The sequence below is a fragment of the Anopheles funestus genome, chromosome 2RL (assembly GCF_943734845.2).
Source record: "Anopheles funestus chromosome 2RL, idAnoFuneDA-416_04, whole genome shotgun sequence".
In the NCBI taxonomy this organism is placed as follows: domain Eukaryota; kingdom Metazoa; phylum Arthropoda; class Insecta; order Diptera; family Culicidae; genus Anopheles; species Anopheles funestus.
This window is the reverse complement of record NC_064598.1, coordinates 7,197,384-7,220,114: the sequence shown is the minus strand read 5'-3', so window position 1 is coordinate 7,220,114 and position 22,731 is coordinate 7,197,384. Positions and strand designations below refer to the sequence as shown.

Below are 22,731 nucleotides of genomic sequence, written 5' to 3'. Positions count from 1 at the left end.
TGTAACAACTTAAGTCATTAACCTGCTTTAGCAAACAAGTTTCATAATTAAATAATCGCATTTAAGAAAATGTACAAACGAGGAATGTAATTAAAAATCTCTACTAAGGCTTCTTTTACTCTTACTCAATCCTGCCGCTCGATGAAAAGCTAGAGCGATGATGATTTGTGTCCTGCCCGACCAGATGGCTAATGCTCGGTTTGCAAAAACGGAAAGAAAATATAAACAATACATTTCCCCCCAGCCCGTTCCATGAGGGTGCACGTACGGAAACAGCTGTGACCATAGGTGGTAGGGTCGCTAAAACATAAAGTAAACCCTTCATCCATGAACACCTGGTAATGAGCGAGGGTTTCTGATGAACGTGATGAATACTGTAGGAGCCTTCAGCTCTGCATAGGAACACCCCCAAAACCTGACCATTGCTTTCATTTGACACGCGCCCCATACAATCTTGCACGATAACAAGTTTCGCTCCGTAAAAGGAATTAAGCCATAAGTACCTGGTACCGGGTGAAAGGGTGGAGTTTGGGATGGTTTTTCATTTATTTGCCTTTCAATTTTTCTCACCACACTGTGTCCCGTCGCAGCCATTCATCGTACATGACAGAGCTAGAACAACACGGCAAGCTGGTAAGCGAAAGCGGTTCCTGCACATGAGCCAGCTTTCATACCTAACAAGCTACCTACGGTGGCTTGTACTAGCATAATTGAGTCACGGTAAAAGGGTATAGAAAATGGTGGACATTTTTTGTTGTTGTCATGTGTAACAGGAGGGGTAAGAAAAACATTGAATAAACACAAAACTCGTTCAAAAGTGCTTTCATATCGCGCGTGTGGTTTGATGTTCGTATGTGGGGAAGTTTTCCTTTTTTTTATTTTGGTTTTTCATGCGTTTCCCGCGAAAGTTGTGGTTAATATTGCATGAATTATGCTAATATAAATAAACATAATATTTTAATCGCATTTCTTTGTAGAGTTTTATTTTTGTTTGCTGCCCACCCTTTTCACAACAGGCTTATGAAATTTGTGGAAAGATTTTTGCTTGCGAATGTGCACGCGAACAGCACACCTGATGAATAATAAGCACCGCCTGGTAGGAACGTCTCGCACGTGTGTGTTGGGGCTAAAAAATAAAATATCTTTTCACCTATACCTTTCGGGTCGAATAATCGCTCATATTGATGTTAACATGATAAAGGATGGAAATTTCGAGTGTATGGATCGTAAAACAAATCTCACTGAACGCGTATTGCATACTTTAGCGTTGTGTAATCGAAAGCTCATCTAGTGATTTGGAGCCAGCTTGGTATGAAATACTTTTGCCCAACGCTTATTGTGCTACTTGTGAAGTATTCCATTACTGAGGGTTATTAATTATGAAAGTCCAATTAATAGAACAAGGTTTGTGCTTAATATTATCGTAGCTAATGTTTATGTTGAGATGCAATACGTTGCGTTACTTATATAATTGGGCACTTTGTACCATTCGAAACGAATGTCATTATATATGACTTGGTAGTAGATGACATAGTATTATTGATTTAGCTATATCTATATTTTTAAGAATGATTTTTAACAGCATATGGCATGCGGTTTGCATACTTCATGGGGTCATTTTTGTTGTATAATCACAAGTTGAAAATTTTAGACATATGGCCGTTTTTAGAATTTAAATTTGGTCGTCTTTTGTAGTAATAACAGTTTAGTAGCTAAGTGAACCATAAAGTAAATAATTATGCATTTTGTAGCGAATACTATCACCGTTCTGAGACGTCTCCTAAATTAATTACTGCTTCGAATTTAATTCTTCGGTCATAAATCTTAAACCATCGTGACCAGTACATAGATATGCCCCCCCACTCACGCCCACCGGATCGACATCAGTAATCATTGCATGATTTATGAATCGAAAATCCGATGTCCTTCTTACGTGTAGGCCAGCATATCACCACATGGCCTGAAGTGGAGGAGCTGAATGCAATCAAAGCACTCAACAATCGGTCCAATCTTGACCGAGCGATCTGGCGCGTAATGTGCCAACTGTGCCGCACGGGTGTCTAGGCAGTAACTTTTCAACAAACACACTCTAATGGAGCACATAAACTACGACCCAAAGCAGATGCTATCTAGATTTCCATTCAGTTAGCCCCATTTTCATTAGGGAACATAATAACTTTATTAGAGCCGGCTGCAAGCCGAAGGTTTTTACGTGGTGCCTCCCAGATTGATTAGCCCAACGAAGCGCAACGTATTGACGGACCGATCGTAGATCGTTGTGGGCCGATATAGAGCGATATCGGTGGAGTGCATGCGGTAGTCTCGTTAGAGGCCAACAATTTTGTTGTTTGTGGAACCATATTTTTTCCATCCTTTCATAACCATTTCTTTTAAGTTGCTAACGGCACGAATAGCTCATTAGCATAGAATGGCAACCGTTCGAATAGACGGGTGTAAATATGAATCCGAGCACTAAAATGATAATGGACAACCGGCACCGTCGGCGCACGATGATGGGCATTAGTAATACCATGAATGATTGATTTATGCTGCAATAATTAATTTTACGATCCGAAGATAATCGTGAGCGTCGTGTTTTGTGGCACAAAAGGGACACTTTTGTCATTTACAGCACAAGGTTTGAAGAACATTCGATGAAGGTCCTCCGAAGGGATAAGCAGAGTGTTTGTTTTGTGAAAAAAACACATATTTATGAAGTTTTTTCTTTTAATGTTGGGCCTTTATGACTTCAAACAATGGATGGAAAACACGGAGGAAAAGAAAATTGAGTGCTACCATATGACGTCATTCGGAAGACCATGGATTGGCTTTTATGTCACAATAATTGCTTTTTGTTGTTATGTCAAACAATTTGTACATAATCATTAGCTTTTCTTTTTACCGTAAACAGAAAGAAATTAAAGAAACAAGGAATCAAAACCCCTTTTTGTAAATGTACTGAATGGGAGTTTGCAAATTCATGCACCATAAATACATACTAACAATTGGAGCAATGGGAAGTACCGAAAATGAAAAGAAAATTAATTTTAATTACAGTTATACCGACTCTTTCCGCAGTTGGCCGTAAAATGAGATCATTCGCACACCACTAACCATGAATTCAGGCAAGCTTCCGTAGCTAGTACATCAACCTGCTTCCGTTTTAATGGCCTCATCATGCTTCCGGTGGAGAGTTGGAGTTAAAAAGCCCAAGGAGCCAACTTTTGGATAGGAGATCCGGATGTTGAAGCTATAATATACAGTAACAATTCAATGGTTGACTTTAGTGTGGCTTTTAAAATACACTTGCGATGAGATTTTTAAACAGGAGAAAGCCATAGCGTTAAGGCAATATTATTGATGTTGAAGATTGAGTGCATGTTAGTGTCTCAGATGGGAGAAACTTCGGGGATCACCTTTTATAAATCAATTCAAATTTTGGAAACCGCTGAAGACGTCATTGGCTCCCAGGGGACGTTTTCCAGAGGATCAAACTGGCCGCAGAAAACCTCGGGATGGAGATTAACGAGGCAAAAACCAAGATGTTCAACAAGATTTTTGGGCCACTATGCGTGTAAGAACAATGGAGGAGCCACTTTAATGACGATTAACTCACTATTGTACAGTGAATTAGATTCGCCTGGTTCCGGTAGTCTGGTCATGTCATTCGAATGACACCGGACGATCCAGCCTGTAAAATTGTTTCAGGCCTATCAAAGATGGAGTGATGACGTGAGCATTCTAGAGCATTTCTGCAGCAGGAAATGTATTATATAAGAGAGTATGGTTATGATCAAAAAGGTGATTTATATTCTATACAATATAAAGCTACTCACACACACACCTCAAAAAATCTCCTTTTCAAACATTGGTTTTCGCCTGTTTCTAGAAAGAACTCTAGACGTGTAGCTTAGCTTCGCTTACTTCCCACTGTTGTAAGTTTTGTCGAAAACATTTTTTCTCATTCTCATCCGGTATCCTCCCATTTCGAGGAAGCGAGCCGCGTGATGCTGCTCAGATTAATTTCGAACATTCCAAGCTTTTATTAGTTTGCTTGCTCGGAGTCGTAAAGTTGCGGAAACGTTTGGATTTAGATTTGCCTCTGTGGCAGATATGTTTATTCCGCTCGTTCTCGTGCACTAAGCATTCTTTACATACACACTCCTGGTAAGCTTGTTTGCTGGATTATACCAAAAGTAACGCGTGCATGTTTGTTATCGTCATGCTTTAGTGTGTCATGCGGGGTTTATTTTGGAGCTCAACTGGTTCTGGAACGTTGCATCTACCGAGAGAAGATATGCTCCAAAGTAGCAAACTTTTTGGTTGAACGTTGTGACATTATACAGTAGCATTGAATATATTTCAGGGACTTATAGCAATAAAATAAATGAAAAAGAAACCAAAAAATAATTATCAGGGTTTATTGGATGGAATACACGCTTAATCATCCGTGGAATTGAATTTAAATATTACCATACCCCATAAAACTGTAAGAAAATAAATAAATAAGTTATTCTTGAAATATTTTCAAAAGCTATAGTTCATCATTGCATATTTAACCAAATGAGTATTAAATAACTTATCAGGTGAAAGTTATCTTAGCTCTTACCAAGATGAAATGAATATTGAAATAGTGATTTCCTAGAAGTAGTGAGCCTTAGAACTTTATACGATCATAACAAAATCCTAAAAACAGACAGCATCCGAACGAACAAATTCTCAGTAAAATCGATCTATCTACTTCACACGCGATGACAGTCTCCATGACGCCATCATTCAACGGTTACCAGTTCAAATAGACTGAACGCAGCGAAACCAAGCGCACCGTCGAATTCAAACTAAACAGTGTCGATCAATAAACAAACCCCGTATCGCAATCGAACCTGGGCGTTAATGCATCAAATATTCAATTACACTCGACCGAAAGATTTCATCCCATTCCCCGATGCCTCCGGCGCCTGTTGCTGCGGTGTCGCTTGCGAAGTGTTGAGCCCGATAATCTCATCCGGTGCATCTGCTGACCGGCATATCCCGTGCCATCGTTCTCGTCTCGGTAATCGTCCTTAAATCCCCTCTTTTGGAATTTCCCCCAAATGGAGAGCCGTACCGTCTTCCGAATGAGATATAACCGAGCTGCGGTGCGAATTCTAAGGAAGGATCTTGACAGTGTTTGAAAAGTTGTTGAGAGAAGTAACGTTGTGCAGTGCAAACGTTCGGACGATGCTGTGATGGAGTTGTTATTGTTTTGGATAAATTACGTTTTCCCACTTTATCGTTCATTTAGCCGAGAGATGGAGAAAGAGAAAAAGAGAGAGAGAGAGTGTGTGTTGATGTATCGTTATTGGATTATCGGTTAAAGCAAGACGACAGAGCTCGTTCGGTAAAATGTTAAATTGCTACCAGCACTCGAATTACAGTGAATTGTTGATAACACATTCGGTGCATTATTATTCTGTACAACACTCAAGTTTAGTTCAAACTTTGAAACAAATATCGTTTTTCACAAAATAAAACCCCTAAAGTTATACTATTTGTAGTCAAATCTACACCATTTCCGTTTCCGATAATCAGCAACCGATCAGTTACTTCGCAATTGAACAACGAATCACACAATTGTGTAAATTTAACGACCGATCGAAAGTTTTCGCCCTAAAGTTGCTAACCGCAGTAGCAAGTTTTAGAAATTAAATCAATAAAACCATTTATTTCCTACCGAACTGTAACACCCATCGTGCGATAGTTTTCCATTTTATGTTTCCCTTTATCGATGCTTTTCCTCACGCTACTCATGTTACACTGTCTACACAACGTGTTGCATGTGAATGCACGAAAGTAAAGAGATAACAAAAAGAAAGGGAATGAAACTGACTATTATTTACTGCCAACTTCTGCCTCACATGTACTGGTCCACGTTTTACCAACGATCAGCTGGTTTGTGTGCCAGAAAATGCTTCTGGGCCGGGGCAAATGGCGCTGACAACGACTAGGGCGATTACGTCGTTGGACATTATTTTATCCCATTACATTCTTCACGGTGTCCGTTTTCGGGCATGGGAAATGCTTCCCTAATAACAGTATCATCGTCTTTATCGCTTCACTGCAAGCGCAATCGCACGCTGCTTTGCATAGAGATCGTGCTGGGCAGATAAGGATGGGGACAGAAAATTATTTCCCAAGATGGACGACTGGGCGACTGAGCGAACGAGCAGCGGTTTGGTTTGGTGCGCTGGAGTTGTGAGGTTGATTCCATTTTTGTCATCGACCACAACGTCAAGACGATCGAGATATGGGGTCGCACCAGAAAAATTGCAGCACGGTCGGAAAAGTTTTGCTCAAAGCGAAGTCCTTCGAATTGGGTGGGAAAATGGAAAGGAAAAAAAGAAGAAAAATTGATATCTTACTGTGAGGCAACATAGAGAATGTAGATTCTTTCCAGCAAAAGTGGCAGCTGAGCAATGGAAGTTGGAATCGTTTTTAGCACAATTTTGCTTACGTTGTCTGCACCGTACCAGTGCCACGGAATGGTTTCAAAGTCCGACGGTGCGCTTTGTTCGTCAAGGGTAAATATCTACCGCGGACAATTGGTCGCCACTGATGGTGAATGCAGGAAGTTAGAAAAAAAATCTCTGGAAACATTCTGCTCTGGTTGACTTACATCCCTTTATGTAATCATTTCCAAGCATCTTTGGCTTCCTGTAGCAATGTGGTTTAATAGGCCAAAAGGTATGCGAGGGTGATTCGATTTCCCCCTCCCCCCCCCCCCCCCCCCTTCCCCCCAATCCTTCTTCGAACCATACAGAAGCGAACAAAGTGTGTATCCTTCGAGCCGGTGAGCTGTTCTCCAGCCGGGGATTTGTCTTCCCAAGCTTTACCCGTGACGCTGCACAGTAATGCAATTGGTTAAACTTTTCTGCAACAAAAGGTTCGCTGGCAGAATCGATTAAGGACACGGTCCATTGAGTGAAAGGTGCACGTTCGTATGCGAGCATGCAACGTGTTTTATACCATTTTTCAGATTGACTTACGAATCAGGTACAATGTTTCATACCATTAGGTCACCGTGTTGAAATATGTGGAATCGAAGTTTTATCGTTGGAACTGAAAGATGGGATTGAAATTTCATGCTTATATGGTTACAAGGCGAGCTTGCAAATGATAAACTCCACTGGTGAAAGGTTTTGAAATAACAGAGAAGTGTTTGGTTGCATATTTTGCAATATTTTGAAGTAAATCTTCTTGTACATTGAGTGACTTTCCATTTCTTCACATTTATTTATTGTTTATTGATACTCCAAAATTGTGTAAGTTGCTTCTAATGTGTTACATTTCAATAAAGAATAAATTTAATATTTGTTTTAAGTAATTTAATGTTATTACTGAAAACATTGGTGTGCAAGAAATATCATTATTTTGTATCTTGTTTGGGATATTTCTATTACTTTCAACTAAACAGAGCTATCCCTCGTGCTCGTGTATACATTTTTGAATTTCGCATTACCGTGCTTTTCGTGTAAAAATAAATGGAATCTGTTTCAATGCCACAGCATGAAACAGCACTTCCCAGACGGTACATTTAGCCAAGAGCCAACGTCGTACATGTTGCAGCACTACTTAAAAACTGGCCGTATACCAAAACCGGTCCACGCCATCTATCTCACCTCCACGTTCCTCACTGCTGCTGGAAAATCTGTCCATTTCCGTAAACCTCAACCGGTGAATGCTGAACATGCAAATTCGTTACATGCTACTGCACAGGTCTTGCATTTTGGAGCCCAGATCCAGATCCAGAGTAAGACTCCCCCGCATTACGAAGCCAAAAAGGCATCCAATGGTAGCCTTCGGAAAAATGAAGGAAGAGTCCAGTTTTCGACAGTTATTATGACACGATAAATTATTCCACTCTTCCATCTCTCCCTGGCTGTACGAGCTGGTAACGCTTGCTTGCTGAATGCACTCTTCATGACCGAATCCTTTGCCGAATCCTCACGCTCCTCCATCTCCTTCCCTTGCTGCAGTAGTTGGCTGGAGTACAACCTGGATGCAAGCGATTCAATTACGTCGTCCAGAGCAATGGACACTTTTGACCTACTGCTTTTCCATGCTACACTGCAGCTGGAACGACTTTTCTCCGGCAGCCGCTTTGAACAGATGCAAGATAGTGGCACTATATTTCGTTCTGGAATGTGACTAACCTCCCACTCGTTGCAGCCCTTCACTTTATCATTCTTCGGATGCTGCATTCAAGGATGTATGGTGTGTGCCATTCCCGATGAACGAGACTCTCGATGCGGGAACATATTTTTCATGCCGGTACCAATTTTTGGGCATATTCAGGTTTAATTAGTTACCTCCGTCGCTGTGTGGTTTTATTTTGAATATGCTAACTTGTTCTAGTTTTGTTCCCATTTTCTGGCTATAACGAAGCAACAAGCAGTGGAATGTTGAATGTTCCGATCATTGGAAGTTTTCCTAGTTATGGTTGCAAGTTAGACAGAAACCATTCGTCGTAGCAATTTAATGTTAAATAAAGTTTTGGTTTTTATAAACTATATAATTTGTAATTTTTATAATTTGTAGCTATATAATTTGAAGCACAGTAACATTTTATCTTGATGTGGATATTTATCAAGAAATAAACTTTATTTTTGCCGAAGTAAGAAGTAAGAAGTAAAATTCCACAATATTTCGAATATTCTTTTTCCTCGCCAAAAATTCAGCATAGATCTCAATTTCAAAGAAGGAAGTTTGAAAGAAGAAGGATAAGAAGTACGCATCTCAAAGTGAGAAAAGAGCAAAGCTGAAGAACTAAAACAATAGATAAAGAGAAATCATCAAAAAGAAAAAAAAAGTTACAGTATAAGACATAAACGAAGAACACAGTACGGCACAAGAAGAGATTGTTTTCTTAAAAATATTATAAACTAAATACAAATAGTACATACAAATAACACATGCAAGGAATTAATCAAAAATGAAAGAAAAAAATGCTTTCACAAAACATTCTTATACGATGTTGAGTTATATCTAAATTGTGTTTTCCTCTAACCGATTGATTCAATCCATTCAGTGCCGAATGTCCATTACGAAAATGGAGATTTCTTCAAACTGAAGCAAAAGCAGCAACAAGTAACATCCTGCCCATCTTTCACGGCCGGAAATTAAAAGACGTATCAATTTTTCGAATGTAACTCATTCTATAATGGAGCGCCATTGAGCACCCTGGAGAGCAATATGACGACATTTTCTCCTTTCATTTTATTTCTGGTCTTTACAAGGAAAAGATATAAAGGAACGACAACTACTGATCAAAGGGTACCAACCGGAGCGGTAAGTAGATAGATCTGATTCGACAAATGTATTCTGTGAGAGGAAAAAAAAATATCACGGACACGCTTTCGATGGCGCAATATGGTGAAGGAGGTTTATTTGTTTGCTTCGTCCCTGCAATGTTTTGTGGTTTGGTTGTACGCTACTGTTTCTTGTGGAGACGCTATTCACGGCCGTTGCAGTATCGCAAGCTTTTCATCAGCCTGATGTCAATGTGATTGCGTTGGAGTTGCAAAGGAAGCCCGTTTTGTTTCGATTTTGTTAGATAGAGTTGAGGTAAATAAATGTTCCCATTTCCCGCAGAAGGGCGAAGCAGATGGAAAAGAACTACCTGATATCAAAGAAAGCATCACAAAGACTCGCTGCTTCTTATTACCATTGATACGCATTATACTTAGAAGCTGCTTTTTTATGAACCAATATCAAAGACATTTTTAATACAACAAAACGCCCGCGTAATAAATCCTTGTTTGACGTCAAAGTCGGTGCATCGACCGCTGAACGCTTTGTGTGTCATCCATATTTATGCTGTGTTGACTTTTTTTGTTTCTCTCATCCGTGAATTTGCATATTGATGTAAACTACCGACAGCAATCTACATTTCGGAGTGATTAAATTGTTCCGCTGCTTGCCAGTCCGACCCATGTCGCTGGTTGGGCTAAACATAATAAATTGCCCACAGCTGTGATGCTGGGTGGAACTGGTTTTCGTGGCATGTGAAAATCCCAAAGATCTAAGAGAATTAGCAAGCTGTGGATTTGCTGCTGATGTTTTGAGTTTTGTTTTGTTTGCTTCGGTTGAACAGAACCTAATTTTGGATGCGCGGAAACCAGTTTAATCATTGATATGTAGATGTAGACTTCCAGTTCGGAACATTAGTGCTGTTGAAATGTTTGGTAAGATTCCTTTTTGGTGACACTGTTTAATCATCTGCATTCGCTTACTTTCTCTTTCTTTTACGATCGTGTATATCCGATTCCGCCTGCTTGGGGTTAGTCATTGGAGCGATTTGTTGTGCGAATGATCGCTTGTTTTAGGACAACTTTTTACTCACTCAGTGCCTATTTGTTTAAGGAAGAAGAAATCAAACTGAGTTCCACGTCTAGGCATAAGATTCACACCATTTACACATAATCTTTTAGGGACTTTTTTGCTATCATCAGCAAATCATTTCATTTCACCGCTAGCTAGAAAGTATGAGCAGGTGTGCCAGCAAATAAGCAACGAAATTCGCGATTTGGGTCGGCCAGTAGGATAAACCTGTTGGTGCTTTGTTGTGTTGCGTTTTTTCTTCCATTCAGCCGAAACCATATCGCGAAAGCTTCGTTGCTTGTTTAGGAGCTTGATCTAACGGTTTCTGCTGGCTTTAACGAACAGTTACAAACACAAACTGAATAGTAGAAAGCATCTCTATCTCTCCATATTCGACTAGCTGGGAAAGAGTCGCAAGGTATCAGTTCGGTTGTGAGCTGCTTCGGCCGACAGTTGTGTTTTAGGAACAGAACGAAAATGAGGCAACTACAGCTATTCCTGGTCGGAGCGGTTATGCTACTGACGATGGCTCTGATAGTGACCGTGCAGAGTGAACCAATTAAGACGAGCCATGGTCATAGTCATAGTCATAGCCATAGTCATAGTCACGGTCACCATCACCATCAGTCACATCATCATCACAAAAAGAAGCACAGCGGACATCATCATCATCATCATCACAACATGGTTTACGGGTTTGGTGATCCATTTGAGTCAAACGGACGATGGTTGCAGGACGAGAATGAACAGTGCAACTGTGACGTGATCGTACAGAAGATGAAGAAACTGCGTGAGAAAGTACTGACGGTGGTTAGCTCGTTCGACAAGTTGCTCAAGGTTCAGGTCGATCTGCGAAACATTAAGAACATGCTGAAGAATATCGACCTGAGCTTAACTACGTTAGGCGGATTCGTGGCCAGCAGCGAGAGTCAGATCGCTTTCCTCGAGCAGCAAACAAATGATATTTCCTTGCTGCTAAGGTAGGTAGATACGGCGTTGAATACATCGTGGTGATCTGCTTTGTTGAGAGTGAATCTATGATCTTGTCGTTTTACTCTCTACCCTTCCATCCAGCCGAAGTAAGGCAGGTGTGATACAGCTCATCACGAAAGAGAACCTGGTGGAGGCACTGGGTCCAGTGAAGTCGTCCACCGATGCGCCCCCGCTGGAGGAGTTCGATGAGGTCGTGTACAGCTCGTGTCAGGACCGTCGGATCGTAAAGACGGGTGTATACAAGGTGTACGTCAACATCACCAAGAGCATGTACGTGCTGTGCAGCTTGGACTTTGGGCAGAACGCTTGGACGGTGATTCAGAACCGTTTCGATGGTTCGGAGACGTTCTTCCGTCCGTTCAAACATTACCAGCTTGGGTTCGGATATTACGGGTACGGCGAATACTGGTTGGGGTTGGAAAATATCTTCACGATGATGTCCGGTCGGGATTACGAGCTGCTCATACTGATGGAGGACTTTGATGGCAAGTTCGCGTACGCCAAGTACAAGTACTTCCGCATCGAGGGCGAAAAGGACGATTACAAGCTGGCCAAGCTGCACGGTTACGTCGGCAATGCGGGCAACTCGCTGCAGGAATCCGAAGGCATGAAGTTCTCCACGTACGATCGCGACAATGACAAATCGTCGCAAAATTGTGCACAAGAAAACCACGGCGGATGGTGGTATAAGGCGTGCGGTGACAGGTAGGCGATGGCGTAGTGCACTGAACGAGCCTGTTTTGTTCCATTGAAATAATTATTCTTTTCTTCCTTTTCGTAGCAACTTGAACGGTGCGTACCGTAAGGAGTACTCGCACGATCTGACCGGTATATTCTGGAAGGAGTTCCGCGGGCTAAACTACAGCCTGAAGCGGTCTCGTATTATGATCCGAAACAGGAAGGAACACTATCACCATCATAAACCGCACTATCAGCATCACGGTTATCACCGAATAGACGTGGAGGATGTCAACGAAGAGGAAGACGAAGAAAATTACGAGCCTGGCTTTGAAATTGACTTCTAGAGTCCCTGTACTATGGTGACCTATGGCGGGAACTGTTGATTAATAATTTATACCGATTATTTTATTTATACTTCTGCATACTTACTTGAACTGCATCAATAAATTATATTGGTCTGATTATTTATTTTTTATTATTGCATGACTTCCTTTGCGGACATTTTGTTCGATTGTATTAACCTTAAAAAATCAATAAAATTCATGTATAAAGTGATGAGTTCACTTGAAAATGACATAATGGTTATAGTTTAAAACTTTAACCTAAAAAACAGCTTTCCAAGTAATATGTACTAAAGTTATGCTTTCATGGAATCAATTGATTGAAACAAATTGAAACACTTTCTTCCACCAAACTACCACACACAACAAACCTTTTGCTCTGTGTAATGTAATTTATTTCCTTCCCATGTTGTCTCAAAAATGATTGCGTTAGTAGAATGTTACAAACTACATATATTAATATCAGTAATTTATTTTCTGTCATAATAAATTTTCCTTCACCCAACTCTGCTGCTACCCCCCCCCAAAAACAACGGAGATTTGCTAAAGCCCATCGCTCTGATGAGAATCTCTGGCCCAATTCGTCAATGTTGTGGTCATCTACTGGTCGTATTAAGGGGTTGACATTTACAGCATATTCAAACACAACCAAAAAATAAGCTGAGGTAAACGAAAGAAGAACGACGGGGGGCTGTGTATTTGCGAGTGAATAATTCAAATTATTTTTATTTATTACTGCGCCCAAAAACCCACTCCAAACTGGGCAATGATTTATATGGGCCAATGCTCCTGAGCGGTGGTTTGAGATTGTTGTTGTTTTTCTGTGTGGATGAAGATATTTCTGAAAGGAATGAAACGAATGTAAATTACAATATAATGCATTTCTGCATTAATGACTATTAATCCACAACGGAATCGGAAGAACGTTTCATTACGGGAGTATCAATTTATTGATACTCGTGACGCAAATGAAAGTTGGTATGATTGTTCGTTACAATTCGAGAGCATTATGGCCATTATATCATTAATTTAACTGTTTTTGATAGGAAATAAAGCAGAAAATATGATCATGTTTGTGGGATAATTCTTGTACGCCATCTCCATTCCAAGAAACAAAAACAAAAGACAATTTTCAAAAAACTTACAAAATGGTACATGAAAAGTCCAGTGTTCTGTGACCTCGTAAGGTTTGGTGGGGGGTTGCTGCTTTCAACGTCAGTTGCAGAAATGTTTGAACATTTTAACGAAATGCCACTCCCAAATTAGGCAAACGGATTTCGCACCACGAAGCAGCGCAAAGGCATCGTTCCCCGTTAATGAATTATGCTTCGCGTCGTTTGCAGTTCCGGAAGGAGTGAGTGCATGTGCAAGGATGCACGTGGCTTTTGCGGGGGTACCATTTTACTTTGATGTTGAAACCAGGCACGAATTTTCCTTTTTCACGATCCAAAACACTTCCATTCACCCAGTAGGTCAGTGGGTGCATTTTTGATGCTTTTCAATGGTTTCCTCGGTACAAGGAAAGATGCGCCGAAGGAAGCAAAAACCAGTAGATGAACGAGAGGAAAAAAATCAACATTTTTTGGTGCAGAATTAACGTTGAAATTCCGGCACCAACTCTTCGGGTTGTATGTATTTGTATGGTCATGTGCTAAGATCCTGCTGGCTGGTGCGGTTGGTAATGTTTGTTTATGTACGTATGTGCACTTCTTATCATTGCTCTAGCGTCGCTCAACATAATCATCATTATCGTCTGCATCATCAGATGCTTCGTCACCGATGGTACCGCATGGAATTTGCTCGTGAACAGGTTTAAAATGAAACGAAGCGTGTGCGATTTTGGTTTTTTCGTTTCCATTTGCTCGTTTCATTTTGTTTTCTGTCTTTTGCTCGATGTGGCAAAGTTTCTGCAAAACATTTCGGGTATCCGTCCCTGTCCAAGGAGCATGGTGGAAAGGGGGGGAAAGCTGGCGAGATCGAATGCAGAACGACACACACAACAAGAACATTGCCCGTACCGTTAGTTTTGCATCCTTAAAATTCACACACATACACACACATTAAATGGTTGAAAATTAAATTGGCTTTTAAACTTTTTCCATTTAGCAAATTATGTTAATCCAGAACACTAGCACACACTCACACACACACATACACAAACCCATAGCCAAAAGAACCGAAACCCGGTGCAACGGTGCCTTTCTATGTCCGGAGGGAGAACATTATTTTTTGTGTGTTGTTTTGTGTCGTACTTTTTTTGTTGTTGTTTGGCACACACCAGTGCCACATATTTTCGGTTTTGATTTTACTGTCGTACGAAAGTTTCGGTTTCGAGTGAATAGTTTGTGGGTGGGTTTTTCCCTCGTATTTTTTCTCCTTCGCCTTTTTAAGCAACACTCACATACACGCTACACTTTTAGCACATTTAATTTTAATTTTATTTCAGCTCATTCGGGACTTTTTCCGGGCAAAATCACAACCATTAAAAGCTTCACATTTTCTGGTGTGAAGTGAACATTGCTCAACGATGGTTTCCGAAGCCAGCGTGGTTAAAACAAATTGCTGTTGCATGTTACATGTTTCGACCTGATGAAATGCAGCGTAGGTTTTTGAAATAGTTTTTCGGCTTTCAACTTTGATGACGGTAGAACTGTTTGCATGAAGTGTGATGGTACAAATTAAAACTGCTACACATATTTTAATGATGTACATGTTTGTTTTCTTGTATTTTTAATGAGACAAGTCCACAAAAGGGTTGCTCATATCTTCTTGAAACATTTAAAGTTTTTCCGATCGAGAATAGTTAGCCTAGTGCATTAATATTGTACCACAAATTAGGAAATTCAGAAGAATTGAGAAGCCCCGGCTCCTAAAACTATATTCTAACTTTTCTCATTGTTCTCACCACTATTTGGAATTAACTTTTTATTTAATAATACAAATGTGAAATCTGATGCATTATTCCTATTCAATAAGTAGTGCTTCAATCTCATCTTCTTTATAACTCCACCGGTCGTCCGGTGAGTAATATTAAGTCCTCCCAACTTCAATACTTTACATCCCACCAATGAACCATAAAGGCAGCAGCAGAAGCAGCAACAACAATTTAAATGCACCCATCCCTACAGCAATATTTATCGCTCCGGCTCAGGATAATGTAATATGTACCCAACTCATCACCTCCAACCCGCAGGCACAAAAGCATTTATCCTGTGCCGTGCGACCATGGGCGCTGCCAACAATCGCTTGAGGTTAATTTACTTAACATGCTGCTTAAGACGATGCAGAGCGACGAGATGCAAAAGTTTAGTGGGGAAAAGTTTTCCAAAGTCCAATATTCCGACTTTCCCGACGTGCCATCGATCAACCGCATTTTGTCGTTTTTTTTTCTTATGCTGGCTGCTTATAGACAGCGCTGGAAAGAAGGTCAAACTGGGGGCCCGGAACATGGATTGAATCACGGCCCATGTAATCGGGACGGCAGGAGTAAATTACCGGCTGGGGAGGATTATAAATTTTAATCTCTTCGCTTCCAATGGGGCCGGGATTGCTTCCCTTTTGTGTCCGGTTTTGGTTTTCGGTGCAGGCCGGCAAAGTTACGACACGTACTTACTGGTACACCTTTTGTGGGATAAGATCTTTTGCATTTTGGGTGCTTTCTTTTGCAGACAGTAAAAGCGGGGAAGTTTCGTTGGGAAAGCGAAATGAAGATATCGATCGTTCGTTGATCGAAATAAAGTAATTGTCTTTTGATATTGAAAACAATTAGGAAGCAATCTGTACGGTAAAGTAATACATATTACCTTTTTGCATGCTTCACGTTGTGCACGATACACTACCATGATGTAAATGAAACTATTTTTTCATCCTGAGATTAAAAACCCGTGGACTAATCGACCTTTTGAAAAGAATCAAAATTAATAAAATATTAATTCTATGCAAATTGCATGCTTCCAGGCGTTTTACTGTTTCTTTTAATTTAGCAAAATGATTACGATGAAAACTTATTTAATATACGTGCAATACAAGCAATTCTATGTGGATGATATAAGGCTTACCTTTTTGTAATTGTAGAGATAACAAATTCCATTTTAATCTTTCCAACTGCATAGAACAAAAAAACACCAATAAAGCTCAGAGATAGTTTTCCAAGGTCAATTATGATTTGTTGTTCTTTTTATTTTTACTTTCCATACGTTACTAATCCTAGTCGAGTTAAGGACATCACTGAAGCATAAAAAATGTTACATGGATGCATTTCTTTTCCATTGTATTCAATTTTTCCTTTATGGTTTGTTTGTTGTTGTGTGCCTTAAAATAATCTTTTTTCTCATCTCCTTTTCCTTCATTGTCACCCTGTCTCATAATGCACACTCGCACTCGTGTGTACCACGTTCGATTTCGTATGTTCTATGTTGTTGTGTGTAGATGAGTACAAACATTCTTCAAAATGGGAATGTGAATTCCCAAACAAAACTAAATGAAAACTCAATTACACTCAAAACGAAACTTCTGAACAATCTTAGTCTCCTGTATCGAGAGAATAGTTGTCACCTTTATATCTTTAAGTTTTCTATTTAATTTTTCTTCACGTTTTCTTTTAAGAACGTTATTGAAGTGTTTGTTTTGTAAGGGCCTTTCTTAGGAGGGTATGGAGACTGTTGAAGCATTTCGTGATGTTTCATTTTGCATCCTGTTTCATGATTTATTTACGCTAGTGTTTTTGTTACTTTGTTTTCATGTTCATGTGTGATTTATTGCCTGTTTCTTTTTTTTCTCATTGGGCGTAGTTGTTTTCATTTGTAGTGATAGAGTATCTATGTTCGCACATCTAGAATCACATTTATACAGTATTTACAGATGACAAAATCTTGCTTGTACGTTTTTTTCACATAATGGGTTTTGTGTGTGTGTGTTTTTTTTTTGTTTTGTTTTGCTTATCGTTACTCTATCCGGATCTGGTGATAAGGGTTTGAGTTTTTCATATTTTTTAATATTTCATGTACTTGCTTAGCTCAAGTTTTTACAGCTTCCCGCCGTTTTGTGTAGTTTTGTTTTTTCTTTCCCCATGTGCTGTGTCCTTTCGCCTTTGTGCAGAAGCTCGAGATGTACGCGATACATCTACGGTCGTTTCTAATCGAGTTGTCGGGTGGTTGCCCGTTTTTCGTCACCATCCTCTTAAAACCACATTCATCACCCTGTCGGCGCGCTGCTCGCAGTCCTGTAGGCCTGCGGGTGCATAATTTTACTGTGCGCCCATACGTCCCGGCGGTAGCTCAGCTCGTAAATCTTCGTTACGGGAACTTTCGAAGTATCTGCTCTAATCCCTCCCCGGGCACGTAAGTCGGTTTGGGGCGAAAACTTTGCACTACCATCCGGGAAACAAACGGAAAGGAAGAGAGGTGGGGAAATAGGGAGGACACACACAAGAGAGAAAAAAAAATACGAACGCATCCACCCTGCTGCTGCATTAAGTTTTGCCTTGCTTTTGCCTAGCCAGCTTTGTAACATGATTACACTCAATTACGTAGATTACATTCGACTACTAATTGGGTGCGCTAGTTTTATGCTGCAATGATGCTTTGGCTGCTCCTCGAAGATGGTTCTTGCACAGACATAAACACACACACACACAAATACACATAGTAACATCCGTGGAAGTGTGAGTATATCTGTGTGGTTTGAGTTTCTTGTGAAGTTATCACGGATACGAACACTTCATTGCCGAAGTTGAACCATGGCCGCGGCCACCTTAAAGGACGTCTTAGACACGATGTTCAATTCGGTTTTTAGTGCTCATTTCCCGTCTGCTCGTAGTATTGGATTCACCTAACAGCTCCCGGAAGCATGCCGAGCAAAATCAACTTCCCATTTCCTGTGAGGATTCCGACAAACGCTGCGCATGTGTCTAGCTGTTTCACGAGCTTGTTCAATTTTGGGTTTGGTTTTTAACATTCCGCAACTTGGTTTGGTTTTTATTTCCTATGCTTCGCTTCCCGAGTCGCATGTAGCGAGCTGCGCGTACATTAAATATTAATTTGGTGCTCCGTTTCACCCAACGACCCATCGTCGACCTCATACGCACACCCTTCAAAGATGCCTGGGTGGAAACGAAACGGGCGAAAGGACGAAACCGAACAGCGTAATTGTACAGGGGCATTTTTTGTTGCTGTTCCCGCTCCTGCCTCAGCTCCCCGAATGTGGTGTAAAGCGAGCAAAAAAAAAAACTCTGACTTCAAGACGTGTCGAGAAAATGAAAAACTCATGCTGGCAACACTTCCACTGGCTGGCGTCTGGTAGCGCCTGCAGTTAGGCAAACAGTTACGACCGGGAACGGGAACGACCGGGCGACAGGGAACCTTCAACTTCCCCTGGTGCGAATTTGTATGTGTGCGGGCAGCGAGATATAGCAAGCAACAAAACAAAAAAGAAGCTGCAAAATAAACGAAATAAAAATAAACTTCAGCAGCCCTTTTTCCCATCGGTAAAAGGCATCGATAGCGCCGATGCTCGTGTCGTTTTGCGCCCCGCTCAAACCATGGTTTATGTTTGCCCATTTTACACTTTTTACGGTGCAGTAAATGTATGCTTACGTACTTCGTTATTTTATTAACATTTCATTTTTTTTCCTCCATTCCCTTGTTCTTGTTCATTTTGTGTGTGTGTTTTTTTTCTCTCACAAAAAAGTTTTGTGCTTTTTCTTCCTACTTTACTTGCGCACACTGTCAACGGTGCGTGTACCGTTTGGCATTTCTGGCATCAGCCCCGTTTGTTTGTTACCCTTGGCGGTTGTTTAGGTTCACTCATTTGCACCAAGCTGCTTTGAAGGTTTCGGTTCGTGGCAGGCACTTGGTAGGCATTTTATAGATGCGCACCAGCCGACTCGTGCCACACATTTTCCGACACGACACGTGTGTGCGTGTGTGGGAAGAAGAAATGATTCTATGAACAGAAGGCAACAAGGACAAATACATTCACCACTTGCAATGTTTAGGCTTCCGCTGTATCAGGAAGCCACAGAACAGTGCGAGCGACAAATCGTCGTCTAATGTTTCATCCGTTTTAGCCGTCGGTGCATGTAAATTATGATTCTGATGACATGATTTTTAGCTTCTTTCGAAATTCCCTTTCTTGGCAAAGATTACCAAACATGAAGCAACAAACGTCAATTTTCTTTTTTTTTTGCTACGGGAAACGAGCTTCGGATGTTTGCTGGCGGGTAATGGGCTCGTTAAAGCGGGGTCGTGAAACTGACGACTCGTTCGCCTGATGAGGTGTCAAACAGGCTCATTGTGAAGGTCTTTGGGTGGTAATGAAACGTAACAAACGTAAAAACCCACTGGCCGGGAAAGGTGGTGGAAATGTTGCTGTTTACAGTAATTGTGTTTCATTAAATAATCAAAAGGAGTTCATAAAGCTTTAAACGTCAGCGAATTCCTTCCACCAGTTTTCCAGAAAGGAACGATAATTTAACCTAAGTATTAAATATTTAAGTATTAAATTTAGTTACATTTTTCACATTAAAAATCTTATTAAAGTAAAAGAAAAAAAAATAGCAACAAATTGTTAAAATATCGTAAAAATTAACTTTCCTTGTTGAAACTTTTGTTTAGACAAGCCTAAAAACAGTTCAATTCTCTTTTTATTTTAAAAGCTTAAAATTTAAATTGTCCTGTAAATAAATAATAAAATAATAATATTCCTATGTTTTACTGTAGAAAAAAAAGCTTTGAAAAAGCAATGGAGTCATGATCGAACCAACCGCCAAGCCATAGCAGTATGTGCCGAGAGACAAAAGGAATCGTTTTTGTGCTGGTCGCTCAAATTGTATTGTAAGACGTAATATCATACCGTGTGCTACTATGTACATTCAGTAAGAGTTAGCCGATACTTGCGTGAGTGAAAGTGTTTTTGGTGCACATTGTTACTAAGTGAGCGATACCGGACCCGAAACCGGAACCATTTTCCGTATCGAATGCTGCAATGGTGCCTGAACAGAAGGGTGGGAAAGGTACTATGTACAAGGCAATGGAACACCTTGCAAGGTGTTCACCTCTTCATCGCTTAACCATCCTCTCGGCCTTCGATGCATGCCATCGATGTTTAAATGTGGGCATTGTTTTCATGCATGCATCCTGCATGTGTAGCATCCGTTCAGTTGTTAGCCTCGAGACACAATCAACCGAACATCCTTGGCATCGTATAAATTCGTTTTCGATCTAAATTACCTTTATTTAGCTAACGCAAATCATCGATTTGCTACTCTGATCTAACATCATTATTTACACCAGTTCTCCCTTTTGTGTGCAGCCACTATTCGTCGCATTTGCTTTCTTAACATACGAAACAATAGAACGCTCGAGCAGAGCAATGAAACATGAGATCTTATGGAATAAACAAAATGTCTACGAGAGTCATATACACGCACGACCCACTCCGCTGCTTAAACCTGCTGCAGTAAGATAGTTTGTCGACATTACTGGTTGGTTAGTGTGATGCTTCCAAAACTAACATCTTCGCCCATACCGGGCAAGGGAGAGTAGACAACACATACCTAGCAGTACCATCGAATGGATGCAAGTCGAACCTTCGCTCGTAGCCGTCACCGACGAACGCCAACCCATATCGAGTCCGATCGACTCCCGTGAAAGTGGTAGTTCCGTCGGTTCGTCCAGTTCCTTCGGGCAGGGTAGAATCGTGTCCTTACGTAGTTTCATCAGTGTGATGGGTTGCAGTTGGCTCTTGTCCTGGCTACCATCGGGAACGGATCGACTTGAGCTGAACTTTTTCTGTAACACGACACCCGGTTTGCGGTGGCCCGTATCGTCGTAGTACTCTTCGTCGAACAGGATGGTGTCCTGGGGTTGGCTGCGGCCAAACTCTTTCAGTTGGTTGTGCGTTAGCGATGGCGTCCCGTAGATTCCTTTGATGTCGTATAGACATTCCACGTGCTGCAGTGTGTACCGGAGATCTTCGTTTTTGGTGTTGTTGCGTAGATCGAACAGCCACAGCAGCCGGCAGTCACATAGAAATCGATTATCTGTGAAGAAATGAAGAATGAAATGGGACATTGACTTAAACAGAGCTTTTATCGATTTAAACGCCTGAAATGTATGCAATCTGTACTCCTTTTAACGCTGTTAGGCATTGTATTAGACATTTTCCATTACAAGACGTGTTTTATGAGTGTTTTCTTTCAATAATTCCACAGAATCTTAACCATTTGAATGATATTTAAAGAACATTGTCAAGATTAATCACATCAAAACATTTTAAAGCACAATTTTAATCAAAACGAACGATGGCGTCTTACATTACTAGAGCCGCCTTCATCGACACCATGGCAGCCAACACCAGCAACGACCACCGGCGGTGCCGACGAGGCGATGCGCCAAACTCCTTGCTGCATTCTTGACAGTTTGGCACGTTGGCGAAATTCGATCATAAACTCTGACCTGCCAAAATGCAAGGCGAACGGAAGGCGAAACTGTCTGTTAACTTTTGGGCATGCTGCCAGGCGCGAACTGTACAAACTTCACCCTTCGAAGGGTGGTTTTCGCTTTCTTTCGAACATTTACCGGTACGGGAGGGGTAGATCGTTCGAAGGAAGGTAAAAGGTGTAAAAGCCAACCGTTTAAAGTATGCCACAACGAGGGCAATAAGTAGCCACTAGACTACGAAAAAAAAGGAGCAAGTAATGTAAAAACGGTGTTACCGACCTTCGGCAATCAAGGTGCTGGCATGTTGCATACCGTCCATCATGTTTTTTTTTTTTGGTGTTATGTTCTCATGCTGCCCGTCATGAATGGGAGTGAAAATGGCAGAATTTATTGCCAACCAGCCAACAGAGAGTTAGTTCGCGTGCCACTTTTCTTCGCTGTGGCGAGAAGAAACCAATCGCGCTCAAACTTCCACAAACCCAGCACCGAAGGTGTCCCACAAGGAAATCCATCAATAGTAAGGCAGTTTGGTGCAAGTTTCGGTTCAGTTTCTGATTTGTTATTGTGCAGCATTATCGATGATGAAGTTTTCGTCTTCCGGAACAGCGGAAAGTGCAAAACCCGTTCGGGAAAGTTTGTGTTAGCCGCGTGTTTAAGGTGTTTGGAGGTTTGGTTGCAGGTGAGGCTGCCAAGGCCTGGTAATGCTCAAACCCGTTAGAAACTGCTTTCCGTAATCGCACGTAAAGTTTCTTTTCCAGCGTATAGCCACGGATGACGGCGTGGTTTGCAATTGAAGCATGATTGATTTCAGCTGTCAAGAGCGTACGGAACGAGCTTAGCCGTACATTTATTAAATCAATATTTTGAAAGTTGACTGCACGGAATGGGTGAAGTGGAAAAAGAAAAAGAAAAAGCTC

General features: G+C 41.0%; 2 protein-coding genes across 3 annotated transcripts in view; one reads left to right on the top strand and one right to left on the bottom strand.

Moving 5' to 3' along the window:
• The first annotated feature begins 9,034 nt into the window (after positions 1-9,034).
• LOC125766418 (fibrinogen-like protein 1) lies at positions 9,035-13,940 on the top strand. Its single transcript, XM_049432377.1, has 3 exons — positions 9,035-11,339; positions 11,434-12,057; positions 12,134-13,940. Exons 1-3 carry the CDS (start codon positions 10,837-10,839, stop codon positions 12,375-12,377), a joined length of 1,371 nt encoding a protein of 456 aa, XP_049288334.1. The 5' UTR covers positions 9,035-10,836; the 3' UTR covers positions 12,378-13,940.
• A 2,575-nt stretch (positions 13,941-16,515) lies between these two features.
• The window catches only part of LOC125766413 (connectin-like), a 76,554-nt gene continuing 70,338 nt past the window's right edge, over positions 16,516-22,731 (bottom strand). For both annotated transcript variants that reach the window (XM_049432368.1, XM_049432369.1), the window contains one exon: positions 16,516-21,414. In XM_049432368.1, coding sequence (XP_049288325.1) covers positions 20,882-21,414 — 533 coding nt within the window. In that variant the 3' untranslated portion in view covers positions 16,516-20,881. The remainder of the gene's footprint in view (positions 21,415-22,731) is intronic.